The 15,479-nt window shown below is 44.9% G+C and overlaps 1 protein-coding gene across 1 annotated transcript in view; it reads left to right on the forward strand.

Moving 5' to 3' along the window:
- Positions 1-15,479, forward strand: part of LOC130124836 (MAM domain-containing glycosylphosphatidylinositol anchor protein 2-like) — a 199,167-nt gene that overhangs the window by 45,495 nt on the left and 138,193 nt on the right. Inside the window, exon 6 of the mRNA XM_056294184.1 lies at positions 221-490. Within this exon, the coding sequence (XP_056150159.1) occupies positions 221-490 (270 nt within the window). The remainder of the gene's footprint in view (positions 1-220; positions 491-15,479) is intronic.

The following is a 15,479-nucleotide window of genomic DNA, read 5'->3' on the forward strand; positions in this document are numbered from 1 at the left end:
GGTGTATTTATCTACTAAGTGACTCTATTTACATTTCTAAGAGCAACTCATAGACCCTGAAGTTGAGTTCGTAAACAGACATATTGGCTAGGCATGTAGAACAATTACAGATAAAACTACTGAAAACAGCTCTTCCATTGACTGTTCATGGTAATGACCAGCATGATCCAGGCTGCTATCATCAGAGTCTTAATGCACTCCCCAACCTCTGCCTCCACAGCCTCCCCGTCCATCAAGCTGCTAGTAGAGGACCCCATTGTGGTGAACCCTGGCCAGACCGTGTCTTTGGTGTGCATCACTACAGGCGGGGAGCCCAACCCCACTCTCAACTGGGTCAGCAGCAATGACAGCCTGCCACAGAGGAGTGTGGTGAAGGGGGGCACTCTCACACTCCCGGCTATCACCTCTGATGAGGCGGGGATCTACAGCTGCGTGGCCAGCAACAACGTAGGCAACCCAGCCAAGAAGTCCACCACCATTGTGGTACGAGGTGAGACGACTTCACGGGTTCATGGAGAGTAGGTGGTGGGAATAGATAGCAGCTGAAAGCTCATGATAGTTAATAGTGAGATAAAAAAAGAGGAAACAACCATGAACACTGTGGAGACTGGCAAGTATTCCCAAGATACTAGAGGATGAGAGGAAGGAGGCCACTTATCATGCAAATAAAATATGATATACTCAAGGTAAAATATGTTCTTAGGCTGCAGAACAGTGAAGATGGTCACACAATGCATTCACACTTAAGGCAGTGCATTTCAAGTTGATTCGCTCTTCTAAGATGAGTGTATCTATTCATAATGGATCGCCCACAGCGTTCAACTATTGCATGGCCATATTTACTGTTCCACTTACAACTAGAAGTATATTTAATGTACTCACAATATCTGTGGGTGCCTTCCAGTTATGAAATTGATTGTTCACACGCACTGTTTGATCTCACACACACACACACAGCCTATCAAATCCCACACAGTCATGACTATCTTGGCTACTTACAGTCAAGGGCAATACTTGAGGCACAGGACTGTGAAACCACTCATTAAAAGACTCTGATTAAAACAGCAGTTAAAGCAATTAAGCAAGAGCAGCTGGGCTAGGGCCATTCGAAGCAGTTTAGACATCAGTAGGCCAAGAATTTTTGTCCAAGGCTCATTCCTTTGGACAAAGTGTTGCTGGAGCCAGAGGGGCAGCTGATCTTGCTCATTACAAACATAGCCTCTATGAAGTTCATATTATTTACATGCATGTTGCTCTATCACTCCTCCACCAAAAGAAATTGTTTGGAGATATATGCAGTACTAATGCAGAATATAAGAAAGTTTGCAGAGGCCAAAGCTGTATGAGCCAGGGGGCAGTTGCAAGTTCAAACTAAGTTGATTTTTAAATCACACTACATAGAAATAAGTTGCACCAAGCTTAAATTTTACTTTGAGCTTAGCTGTGACTAAATACTTTACATCTACCAATTAGCAGGTGTAACCATAGCTTTAATGGTCACAAGCTAGCTCACAGCAAGACAAAATATTCGCTAGCAACAACACAATAACATCGACACAAAGACATGACCGCTATACATGCCATGATGTCCCATGACGATGTGAACATTTATAGCCAGTGTGCTGGTGAGGCGGCTGTGCATATAGTACATTAGTGGACAGTTTTGATAAGGTGGTTGTTTTGGTTTCCCAGTAACTTCTCAACATATTCTGAAGGCTTAGCTACAACATTTCTTGCATTTTAGCAGTGCACCCCAAACTAGTAAAGCACTACATCTTACCAGCTAATGCTAAAAACTTAGTAAGGACTTTACACACAATCTTAACATCAGATTTACAAATGACTGGTGAAACTGCCTCCAGGGCTGGATGGTTGTAGTCGTAAATGCTAGTGCTAGGGGGATTTAAATATGAATTTGAACCAAATGTATTTGTGCAAGGTCAAATTGTGTGAGATGAACATACACACACACACACACACACACACACACACACACACACACACACACACACACACACACACACACACACACACACACACACACGCACACTCATGCCTAACACCACACTCACCCCCTTCCTTCATCACACTTTCAATATAGCCTAAATAACTTTTGCTTTCTGGACACTAAGCTACCGTGGTTGTTCAAAATGGCTGAAAAAGGAAGGTTGTCACTGAAGGCTAACAGTTTTAGAAGAGACAGAAAACCGAGGGCCATTTTATCATGTGCAGAGAGGAACTTTGTGTCTCATTTAACATGCAACCTTTGTGACTTTTAAAAGATATCATTCTTCACAGGGAACATTTCACTAGAAAACAAGAGCAGAGCTGCACAGCCGTCAAGGGAAAACCCATTACCAAGTTTGAGGGTGAAAGGTGGTTATGGTGTTTGGCTTTTTATATGCCACATAAAAAAAGCATTGCAGCACTGAGTTGGAAACTGCAGGGATCTCAGATATTTGATGACAAAGATGGCCTATGACATGAAATCCTTCTAAACAAACCCTATTTATACCAGCACTAAATACATCAGGAAAACTTAACTCATTGTTCATCTTTCCCTTACTGCAATGCATGAGCTATTGGAAAAAACTTGAATAAGAATTCAGTGACATTTAGATTTTCATCCAGGCCCTTTGTGTGTATATGTTTGCCAAAACATGTTCGTTTCAACAGATTTTCTCATTGATATACATAAAATCATCAATTAAGCATCCCATAGGTCTGACCTTGTGAAATTGTCCACAATTAAGGACTTAGCTTATAGACTGAAAAACTTGCATCAAATAAAATGCACTAGAGGAGAGTGAAAAGGTCATATAAAACATGTTTAAGGGATAGCAAGCATAGCATGCAGCCAATAACGTGTCATATTAGGCCAGTGGGGCAGGTTATGTGTCAGTTATATGGGTCCTGGAGAAGCACAGTCAAGAATCGATTATTTTTCATCAAGATGCACTCGTTTACTTGACTGTATACCAACATTTAGGTGTATGAAATAGAAAGACAGACAAGAGTTTATTATTTTCCTTTACTGATGCCATGTGAGTTTCATAGCCATGATTGATATCATATCGGGTTTTATGTTGCTCAGCCATTACATCAGGAGGCTGGGACATTAAAAAGATATTGCCTTTTTTCCTGTTCAGTCCAATGATATTTTATAAATGTCTAGCCCTCAACTTGTTTTTTTTTTTTACGTAGTCCTCATTGGTACTGATACATATACCACCATAAAAATATGTGTTTTAGGCATCCAGGTAGTGTAGCAGTCTATTCTGTTGCCTGCCAACACGGGGATTCCGGTTCGAATCCCCGCGTTACCTCCGGCTTGGTCGGGCATCCCTACAGACACAGTTGGCCATGTCTGCAGGTGGGAAGCTGGATGTGGGTATGTGTTCTGGTCACTGCACTAGCGCCTCCTCTGGTAGGTCAGGGCGCCTGTTCAGGGGGGAGGGGGAACTGGGGGGAATAGCGTGATCCTCCCATGCGCTACGTCCCCCTTGCGAAACTCCTCACTGTCAGGTGAAAAGAAGCGGCTGGCGACTCCACATGTATCGGAGGAGGCATGTGGTAGTCTGCAGCCCTCCCCGGATCGGCAGAGGGGGTGGAGCAGCGACCAGGACGGCTCGGAAAAAACAAGTGTTTTACCTGTATGTATGGCCTTCAGCTACATCACCTTTATTTGTGATGGGCCTTGTATGTTTTAAAGACGCGCACATCGCTGATCATTCACAGAGCGGTGAAAAGCCTTTTAGACAGCCCCAGCTGATGGAGTTCAATTAATTAATGTGTCCCAATAGGACAAAGCCACACTCTGCTCTTCACTGATATTACATTATTGCTTATGATAGGGAAGTTTCTTTACAGTGTTATTCATCCACATAATCGTAGTCTGGCTCATGCATACTTTTGGGGTATTTCTACTGTAGTGTTTCTTTTCACTGTGTTTTATTTGTTTAGTTATTTGTTTTGATGTGGAGATGTTTTTTGACTGTGCCATTTGCCTATGTCGTGTTACTTGCTTTATCAAGCTTTGACATTGTGATGACAGATGGGTCCAAATGAAGGCAGTACGATAAAAAACACATTTTGGGGGAATCTCTTGTCAAGGCGGGTAATAATTCTTCCTAATGCAACCTGCCTTACTTATAAAGCTGTACGGACAAAACTTTCTTACCACACGTATATATATATATATATATATATATATATATATATATATATATATACACTACCGTTCAAAAGTTTGGGATCACCCAAACAATTTTGTGTTTTCCATGAAAAGTCACACTTATTCACCACCATATGTTGTGAAATGAATAGAAAATAGAGTCAAGACATTGACAAGGTTAGAAATAATGATTTGTATTTGAAATAAGATTTTTTTTACATCAAACTTTGCTTTCGTCAAAGAATCCTCCATTTGCAGCAATTACAGCATTGCAGACCTTTGGCATTCTAGCTGTTAATTTGTTGAGGTAATCTGGAGAAATTGCACCCCACACTTCCACAAGCAGCTCCCACAAGTTGGATTGGTTGGATGGGCACTTCTTGCGTACCATACGGTCAAGCTGCTCCCACAACAGCTCAATGGGGTTCAGATCTGGTGACTGCGCTGGCCACTCCATTACCGATAGAATACCAGCTGCCTGCTTCTGCTCTAAATAGTTCTTGCACAATTTGGAGGTGTGTTTAGGGTCATTGTCCTGTTGTAGGATGAAATTGGCTCCAATCAAGCGCTGTCCACTGGGTATGGCATGGCGTTGCAAAATGGAGTGATAGCCTTCCTTATTCAGAATCCCTTTTACCCTGTACAAATCTCCCACCTTACCAGCACCAAAGCAACCCCAGACCATCACATTACCTCCACCATGCTTAACAGATGGCGTCAGGCATTCTTCCAGCATCTTTTCATTTGTTCTGCGTCTCACAAACGTTCTTCTTTGTGCTCCAAACACCTCAAACTTGGATTCATCCGTCCACAACACTTTTTTCCAGTCTTCCTCTGTCCAATGTCTGTGTTCTTTTGCCCATCTTAATCTTTTTCTTTTATTGGTCAGTCTCAGATATGGCTTTTTCTTTGCCACTCTGCCCTGAAGCCCAGAATCCCGCAGCCGCCTCTTCACTGTAGATGTTGACACTGGTGTTTTGCGGGTACTATTTAATGAAGATGCCAGTTGGGGACCTGTGAGGCGTCTGTTTCTCAAACTAGAGACTCTAATGTACTTATCTTCTTGCTCAGTTGTGCAACGCGGCCTCCCACTTCTTTTTCTACTCTGGTTAGAGCCTGTTTGTGCTGTCCTCTGAAGGGAGTGGTGCACACCGGTGTAGGAAATCTTCAATTTCTTAGCAATTTCTCGCATGGAATAGCCTTCATTTCTAAGAACAAGAATAGACTGTCGAGTTTCAGATGAAAGTTCTCTTTTTCTGGCCATTTTGAGAGTTTAATTGACCCCACAAATGTGATGCTCCAGAAACTCAATCTGCTCAAAGGAAGGTCAGTTTTGTAGCTTCTGTAACGAGCTAAACTGTTTTCAGATGTGTGAACATGATTGCACAAGGGTTTTCTAATCATCAATTAGCCTTCTGAGCCAATGAGCAAACACATTGTACCATTAGAACACTGGAGTGATAGTTGCTTGAAATGGGCCTCTATACACCTATGTAGATATTGCACCAAAAACCAGACATTTGCAGCTAGAATAGTCATTTACCACATTAGCAATGTATAGAGTGTATTTCTTTGAAGTTAAGACTAGTTTAAAGTTATCTTCATTGAAAAGTACAGTGCTTTTCCTTCAAAAATATGGACATTTCAATGTGATCCCAAACTTTTGAACGGTAGTGTATATATATGTGTGTGTGTGTGTGTGTGTGTGTGTGTGTGTGTGTGTGTGTGTGTGTGTGTGTGTGTGTTTCTTTGTATTTTTGTGTACCTGTACATCTTTGCCTTGATTTCCTCTTTTGATCAGGTTTACCTTTTGACACAAATATCCCCCTGTAATAAACATTCCTGTATGTGTGTGCATGTGTATATGTGAGTTCTTCTACGTGTTTGCGTGTCCATGGCTGTCCTGTCTGCATGCAACTATTGCATCATTGAAAATAAAGGGTGAAATAACTGTATGTTAAGAACTCATAGTTTGTGTGCATCTACATATTTCTTCATGTTTGTTTCTATGCATGTGCATTACATGTATGTGATGCATATAAGTAATAGATTATTATTATTATTTTTCCCCCTTATCTCCCCAGTTGCACTTGGCCAACTACCCCACCCCTCCGAGCCTTCTCGGTCGCTGCTCCACCCCCTCTGCCAGTCCGGGGAGGGCTGCAGACTACCACATGCCATGCCTCCTCCGATGCATGTGGAGTCGCCAGCCGCTTCTTTTCACCTGACAGTGAGGAGTTTTGCCAGGGAGACTAGCATGTGGGAGGATCACGCTGGTCCCCCCCCCCCCCGAACAGGCACCCCGACCGACCAGGGGAGGCGCTAGACCACTAGACCACTACGCTACCCGGACACCCAATAGATTATTAATTTGTGCAGCATAGAGTTCATTTTGCTCCAATTTCAGATTAGGGCTGATTCAGTCAGTATGTCTGCAGTTTTCGTCTGTTTTGTTGCACTTATCCGTTCCCCATAGTGAAGTCCTTGAGAGGCCTCAGACCGCTGTTGCCAAAGGGGGCTGTATGTGTGGATCCACACATCTTGCCCCAGCAGATGGTGGCTTTTCTAGCCATACTGTCCCACCAGCCAGACTGCCTTCCAGGTCTTGGCCATCTCCGCAGCAGGCCACTGGCATCCCACCACCCTGCCGACAGGATCCTTTTTATGGATTAGGGGTCCCCGACATGTCTCCAAACGCAGGTCAATATCCCACGCGTCCAGGCCGCTCAAGTCCAGTCTCAGAGGTGTATTTTCTGTGCGACAAGGAAACATTACTTTGTGTTTTCAAACCAGATATCTCACAAAGATATGGAGCCGTGCTGCTCTGAATGCTGGGCCCTGAGAGCGTTTCATCTTTGTATTGTTCCCTTTTCTTCACCGGGCACTCCAAGTGTTGAAAAAGAGCAGCCGGTCCTCAACTGGCGAGTTGGGGAAATAAGACAGAACAGTCTACAGGTAGCGTTGGTGAAGCGAGCTGCTGACCCTGGGATTTATTTTCATATCTCCCTGAATGCAGAACTGACACCATGCGTATGCACCCCCCCCATGTTTCCGCAAAGCAGTGTGTTTTCTCCATGTGTGATGCGGAGAAATGAGCGCCGCGGTAGCTATCAAAGACTCGGAATCAAACGGCAGCGTGGTGTCTTTTGGATTCTCTCGACAATTCCTCCAGGAGTTCTTCACGATTGCTGGCAGGGGGTTTTTACAAATTAGACACCCGCCACTCCAGTCTGCTGACATGAACATCACCGCATCCAAGCAGCCACGCGCACCCCCCCCCACACACACACACACAATGACAGACTTGTATACGTGCGTAGTCAGACACACTCTAGGCACTATGTACACTTTGGGAGTGATTGAAAGCTCACTGCTATTTATAGAGGAGCATTGGACTGGCGTGTGAGCGCCCCACTGTTTATATTTAGAATGTTTGGCTGTGAAAAACCAAACTCTTCGTAAAAACCTGGATGTCAACATGTGGATCAACATGTGAATGACCCTTATCAAATTTGCTCTGGAATAAATTGTGGTCTAAAGCGGAATACATTTCCATTCATGAATGCCAATTCTAATGGATGGATCGCCAGAGCTGGCACAGTCAGGCCAGAGACTTGGGCAACCGCCCACACAAATGTGTGTACGTGTGTGTGTGTGTACGTGTGTGTGTGTGTGTGTGTGTGTGTGTGTTTTATCTCTGTCTATGTGAGAATGAGAGAAACAGAACGCATAGCTGTAGACATAAACAAAGTTATCTGCTGTGTGCATACCTGCATGTAAGTGCAAGTGCAAGTGCATGAGCACCTGTGTGTGTGTGTGTGTGTGTGTGTGTGTGTGTGTGTGTGTGTGTGTGTGTGTGTGTGTGTGTGTGTGTGTGTGTGTGTGTGGCAACAGCGGCTAAACATCATATTCAAGCCCGAGGTCAGGCTCAAGGTGGATAACAGCGTTTAGGACCTGTCCTCTCGTCCCTCTTCAACATGGATAGCTGTGAGTGGATGTGTGGTTGCAGAAGTGTCGATGCGTCCGGGGGGGGAGGGGTTTGTGCGTGTGTGTGCGAGTGTTAATATGCTGAAGCATGGCGTGATAACACAAACTGGATGGGTGTTTGGTTTGTTGTGTGTGTCTGTGTTTCTACAAACATGGTTGCAGTTGTGTGAGCATGTGTGTGTCTGTGGTTTGCATATGCTTGTCTACATGTGCATGGAAGTTTGTAAGCTATTAGTTTGTGTGTGTGTGTGTGTGTGTGTGTGTGTGCATGTGTGTGTGTGCACGTGTGTGTGTGTGTGTGTGTGTTCTTGTTGAGCAATATTTGTGAGGACAAATTTGAATTTTTAACCATAAGACTGAGGTCATTTTTGCAGAGGACATTTTGGCCAGTGCTCATGTCTTTAAGGGGCTATCTTAGGGTTTGATCTCTGGTTTAGGGTTCAGGTTAGGATCAGAACTAGGATTAGATGGGGGTTGAGGTGAGACATGTAGTTCTGATGGATAAGGGTAAGGTAAAGGCTTGGTAATGAATGTAGTCTTTCAAGGTCCTTGCAAGTATAGAAAAACAAACGGTGTGTGTGTGTGTGTGTGTGTGTGTGTGTGTGTGTGTGTGTGTGTGTGTGTGTGTGTGTGTGTGTGTGTGTGTGTGTGTGTGTGTGTGTGTGCACGCAAGCGCACACGCTTTGTGTTTTGGACCGTGCTAATAATGCCTGTTGTCCTCTTCTGTGTTTAACCTTGAGTGGAGCAGCTAAGGCCAAGGAGGGAGGCAGTTAGAGAGACATCCATCTGGCTCAGAGAGATGAGCTCAGCTTCACATACTGATATTGTCCCTTACAATGAATGGAGAGAACACTATGGTGCCTACTGAGAGATGGACAGGAAAGACAGGGTGAAAAATGAGGGCTGATGGACAGTCAGGGGGACAAAGACAAATGGGGTGGGGGGATCTACTTTTTTCCTGCCACAGAAGGTAAAAGAGAGAATGAGAGACATAAATAGAAAATGTGTGTGTGTGTGTGTGTGTGTGTGTTTGCCTTTATTTGCAAGCATGTGTGCGTTATTGTGTCGGGAGTATCCATACGTGTGTTGTGTGGGCCAGCGTGTAGCTGTGTATGTCACAGCCGGCACGTTGAGGCCTTGTGTACATTCTCCCCATTAAGAAGCGCCCCCCGAGGTGGTTTTGTAATCCTGCCGTGTGACACGAGCTCTCCGTAGAAGAGAGCCCCAACTGGGGCTCCTCTCTTTGTGTGATTATCTGCGCTTTTCATGTACAGGCCACCCATTACTGTAGCAGGGTATTAAAGCTGTGAAAAATCATAGCCGCTCACTGCAGGCAGAGGTTTACTGGAAAAAAATAAGAAAAAAAAAAGACACAGGGAAACTGTTATTCCCACTGTAATGATGGGCAATGGACTGAACATCTACTACAGTGCCGTTGAGTCTCACATGACCCCCAAAAATATAATAAAATAAAGCAGCCATATACAGTGTTGTCTGTAAGTGCTTTGAAGGAAATGTAATGCATTTGTGTGCGTGGGTGACTGGCGGGCAATGGCAAGGAGCTTAAAAGTGTCAACATTTGGTGAAGAGGGCTGGTAGAGCGCGTACCACATAAGGCTGAGTCCTTACCGCATCGGCCTGGGTTCGAATCCGGCCGGCCCCTTTGCTGCATGCCATCCCCTCTCTCTCTCTCTCTCCCCTGCCTGTCCTGTCTCTCTCTACTGTCCCTGTTAAATAAAAGCAGACAATGCCGCACACAAATGCACACAGATTAGAAAAGATATGGATGCCATATAACAGTCTATACATTAATATGGTGTACGGCACGTGTCGGCACGGTGGCGCAGTGGTTAGTGTGGTTGCTTTACAGTAAGAAGGTCCAGGGTTTGAGCCCCGGGGTAGTCCAACCTTGGAGGTCATTCCGGGTTGTCCTCTGTATGGAGTTTGCATGTTCTCCCTGTGTCTGCGTGGGTTTCCTCCGGGGGCTCCGGTTTCCTCCCACAGTCGAAAGACATGTAGGTCAGGTCAGCCGTACTAAATTTGTCCCTAGGTGTGAACGTGTGTATATGTCGGCCCTGTGATGGCCTGGCGGCCTGTCCAGGGTGTCTTCCCACCTGCCGCCCAATGACTGCTGGGATAGGCTCCAGCATACCCGCGACCCTGATTGGGATAAGCGGCTTGGATAATGGATGGATGGAAATATAATGCATATAACTGTCTTTAGGTGTTGACTGATATCTGGATGATGTTTGAGGGCGCAGACAATAATAATTGGCATCAACTCCACAAATAAGTGCATCTGTTGAATTTTTTGCATCAGTTCCTTCAAGTGCTAAATCATTTCTCTCTTCTTCTTTTTTTTGCAATTCAAAATCAAAAGTAGGTGAACATCACAACGTACTTAAGTGTGACAATATGCCACAGATCCCTGTCTGTCGGAGTGAGAAAGCGTCCACGCCCACAGGAAGACAGACCAGGAAGAGAGTAGAACCATGGAGGTGTGAAGCGCTCGCTCATATTAAGGCTTTGCAGATGTCTTAAGGCCTTCTTTCTCTTTGCCGGGGAACACCGAGTAGTGGCAAGCTTTGTCACGTTTTCGTTTCCCAAGTTTTCATTGGCGGCCCCCCTCCTCCTCCTCCACTGCTACTCTCGACGGCCATTTTTTATCTTTTACAATAGTAAGGTGGGTGGAGAGAGACTGGGTGTTTCATCACCCTTTAAGAAGAGCATGAAAAATAAACAGTATTCCTGTTGGCTTTGGGGTGTTGCTTATTCCGGCCTGGCATGCAGCCACAGACAAGGTTCAGTGACAGGGAGCACTGACGGTGATAAAAGGAAACCGGCTTCCAAAAGCCATCAATAATTCATGCAGAATGTGTTTTTGTGTATGTTAACTCCTGTTTTGTGCCCCAGTGCATCTGATACTGGCAGTGCTTTTAGAAATAGTGCTGGATTTCCTGCGATGGTGCTTGAGATGTGTTGAAATTTCCCAGTTGTCCTTCCTTTCTGATCTTCCCCTGCCTCACTTGGTGCCGGAAAACAACTCTGCACACAAACCAAGCCTTTGCTAAAGCAGCTGTTGTCCGCCTGTGATGCCTACATCTAGGCGTCGGCACCATATCTTACCTACAAACACATACTACGCACAAACACACACACATGTACATACTTACATATACATTTATACAAATATACATTTGGATGCATATTGCACTCAAATAACTGCATAAAAATGTACACAGACTCAATCCTACACACAAACGTTCCCTGTACCCAGGGCTCTTGCGAGATCAAACTAATGCTGCGCTTGTTATGCAATAGTCATTACATGTGGCCCAGCTTATGCTTTGAGCAAATGGGAAAGTTCTGTTTCCGGACAGAAACCTCATTAAAGATTCATCTGACTTTTGCCATGACTGTGTGCTGGGGCTGTAGGAAACGGGGACAGGGGATCACATTGTCACTCTGCAAACAGTCTCGTATCTTTGCAGAAACACTTGTTCTCAGCTGACTCACAAACCAGAGTGGCTTTTGAAATACCTGCTGTTGTTCGACTCTCTGCCAGTCCTAACAGGAAAAAAAAAAAAGCCATCGCTTTAGCCACAGCTGCTGTCCAGAAAAATATCCTACAACCAAAGGATGCCATGCTCAAATGTAGTCAGTTTACTGGAAATGCCTGCTCACCATTCAGTATTTATGGTGAGGGAGGAACAGCGGGCATGTAGGGTTCAACATGGTGGGGGCAACGAGAGAGCCAGTTTTAAAAGCTGTGCACATATGCAGCAAAGGCTATTCTGACGTATGGTGCAGAAATGAAGGCAAGTCTGCGTGAGTGTGAGGCTGCTGTCCGGGGAGCAGGACACCGGGAGACAGTGAGAGGAACCAGCTCGGATGCAGCCAGATAGTTCTGCTTACAGCACAAATAATACTAAAGGCTTTTGGTACTTTATTCTGAATCAAGATTTATGGGCGAGGTGGACTCCTGCTCCTCAGATCTGTTGCATACACCCGCTTATTGGAGGGAGACACTGAGGCTGGGGCTGGTCTTGCTGTGGCAGACCCGTTAACTGCCCCAGTGTGACTCATTAAAAGCTTTGTTTCTGCACTTGTTTTTCTGTTGACTTGTGTTTGTTTCTTTTCTTTTACAAAACTAAGTCACGGCATTCACACTCCACTCGGAGCCATCTTCCTTTATTGTCTGTGTCTCATGCAGAAAGGCAAAGATGGACACCACTGCACATATTCAGACGTTAAAGTGAAACAATCTTGATTTTTTTGACATTATGTCTTATTGTATGTTGCAGGGATTATACTCCGTTAGCCGTAATAATATTGAGCCGTCTTTTGTGTCTTGAAACGATGCCGCAGTTGTGCAGTGAAGTGTCCATGATCCATGAATCACTGTCTTTAGCTCACATATGGAGGAAGGCAACACAATATTAGAAATAAGTATTAAAAAAAAAAGCACAAAGGAAGGCATTTGGGTAGCATGGCGGTCTATTCCGTTGCCTACCAACACGGGAATCACCAGTTCGAATCCCCGTGTTGCCTCCGGCTTGGTCAGGCGTTCCTACAGACACAATTGGCCGTGTCTGCAGGTGGGAAGCCGGATGTGGGTATGTGTCCTGGTCACTGCACTAGTGCCTCCTCTGGACGGTTGGGGCACCTGTTCATGGGGGCAGGGGAACTGTGGGGGATACCATGCTCTTCCCACTCGCTAAGTCTCCCTGTCGAAACTCCTCACTGTCAGGTTAAAGGAGCGGCTGGCCACTCCACGTGTATCGGAGGAGGCATGTGGTAGTCTACAGCCCTCCCCGGATGGGCAGAGGGGGTGGAGCAGCGACCGGGGTGGCTCGGAAGAGTGGAGTAATTGGCCGGATACAATTGGGGAGAAAAAGGGAGGGGGGAAGAGGAGAATAATATAAAATCTTCTACAAAGTAGTCCATTAAGAAATTAATTCAATTACAAATCAAATTTTCTCGCTGGTTAATCTTTTTTTTATTGTTTATTTTGAGTTTGCACGGCATATTGCGCAAAACCTGTTCAACATGTTTTTCAATTTGTTCAACTCACTTCAACAAACAAACCAGCTGCTTTTTTTTAATATATATATATATATGCCGCCTATCACTTGCTAATCATGTCCGTATGGCTGAGTGGCCATGAGTACTGTTTTGAACTCTACTGTTTTGAATGTCTGTGGCTATGCACAAAATTCCTCCTGCAACCAAAAACAACTATGAACAGCTGTTGAAGACAACCTTTCTTCTGACAGCTTTTCAAGTAAATATAGATGCAGGCTCTGAGAAAAGAACAGCTGGTTTTTATACAGTTCTACAATGCAGCATTTGTTTAAATAGAGCCAGTATCAGAGTAAAACCAAGTGGGTGTAGAGAAAAAGCAAGTTGTTAGTGTTTATACCCCGACACCTATGACAGCATGATGTTGTTGACTCTGATATGCAGAAAAAGATGCATGCGGGGCGTCCGGGTGGCGTGGCGGTCTATTCTGTTGCCTATCAACAAGGGGCTCGGCGGTTCGAATCCCCGTGTTACCTCCGGCTTGGTCGGGTGTCCCTACAGACACAAATTGGCTGTGTCTGCGGATGGGAAGCTGGATGCGGATGTGTGTCCTGGTCGCTGCGCTAGCGCCTCCTCTGGTCGGCTGGGGCACTTGTTCAGGGGGGAGGGGGAACAGGGGGGAATAGCGTGATCCTCCCATGCGCTACGTCCCCCTGGCGAAACTCCTCACTGTCAGGTGAAAAGAAGTGGCTGGTGACTCCACATGTATTGGAGGAGGCATGTGGTAGTCTGCAGCCCTCCCCGGATCAGCAGAGGGGGTGGAGCAGCGACCAGGACGGCTCGGAAGAGTGGGGTAACTGGCCGGATACAATTGGGGATAAAAAGGGGATAAAAAGAAGATGCATGCGTGTGCAACACGCTAGAGAGAAGTGAGGATCAACCAAAATGTCCTCAATTTGCAAAAATGTGTGCAAATTGGCGAATTGACCCTTACAAATACAGCTGAAAAAAACACACACACACACACACACACACACAATACAGAATGAGATAATGTCTCTTGAGAGGCAGCTACCAGCTCTACTGAGGAAGTCACTGAGACACTAAGACTGCCAAGCTATGTGTACAACTCTGTCTCATACACTCAGTATCATTTCTCTCTGCAGAGCGTTTATGACTGGCACGAATCCGTGTTGTCTTGCAGATGGGCTTATTTAATGGTTATCGCAGTGGACTACACTCTGTATCATTAACATCATATCCTCATGCCGCCTCTCAAGTTTCGACGCGTATGTTCCCATTGTGTTGTAGAACCGAACTCTAAAGGAAAGCAAAATCCCGAGTTGTTATTAACACAAAGGGTTATGTCCATGAAGGTCACAGAGATGTGCCCGCATACCATATTACAGTTTTATCACTGCAGTTTCTATGCCAACGGTGCCGAGTTGTATACATAACATGATGGTCAGGACAGGAAGAACATACATAAAATGAACACGGGTTCACACGGGAGAATTCAAACAGAATGTGTGTTGACACGATTCTAATAGTTATCTGACACGTGTCAGAAATAGGATTCAGTGCCTGCCGATTTTAAACACCAGGTAGAGGCTCATTCTGAGGAGGCATGCGTTGCTCCCCTCTCCCTTCCGCACGCAGCTCGCCAAGGCATCGCAGTGTTTTGCACATTCAATTTCCTGTGTTTAAATCTGACATGCAGGTTTTGTTTTTCGTTTTCCCTTTACCAAACTGAATATGATGTCGCTCGGGAATTGCTAGATGAAAAGATTTCAGTGATGCCGTCAGGTTTTTTTTTTGTTCCCCCCCTTTATATATATATATATATATATATATATATATATATATATATATATGGGTTTTTTTTAACTGAGAAGATGAATCGAACAGTAGGCGCAGGGTTTGGAACCAATACAGCATGCATTATAATGAAATCATCCTCATTTTTTCATTCGGGGGAAGCTTTACCTTGAAAATGGAGTTTGCAAAACAAATTGGATTAGCAATGGCGGGTATTTTGTTAGGTATTTCTCCAGTTTTGCTGTGTGTGTGTGTGTGTGTGTGTGTGTGTGTGTGTGTGTGTGTGCACAAAGAGCACAAGCTACTGTTTCCAGGGTGTTTATACTCGGCTAATGTTTTAGCATGACGGACAGCGGCCCATGTTGACTCGGTGATGCACATCACTGGTGAAGGCTCACCACATTTCCATCCAAGTGTTTTCATGCAAATTTGGTCATTCTGAATCAACAAAAGTCTGCTGGGAACAACAATCAAATGA

The sequence above is a fragment of the Lampris incognitus genome, chromosome 15 (genome assembly GCF_029633865.1).
Source record: "Lampris incognitus isolate fLamInc1 chromosome 15, fLamInc1.hap2, whole genome shotgun sequence".
In the NCBI taxonomy this organism is placed as follows: domain Eukaryota; kingdom Metazoa; phylum Chordata; class Actinopteri; order Lampriformes; family Lampridae; genus Lampris; species Lampris incognitus.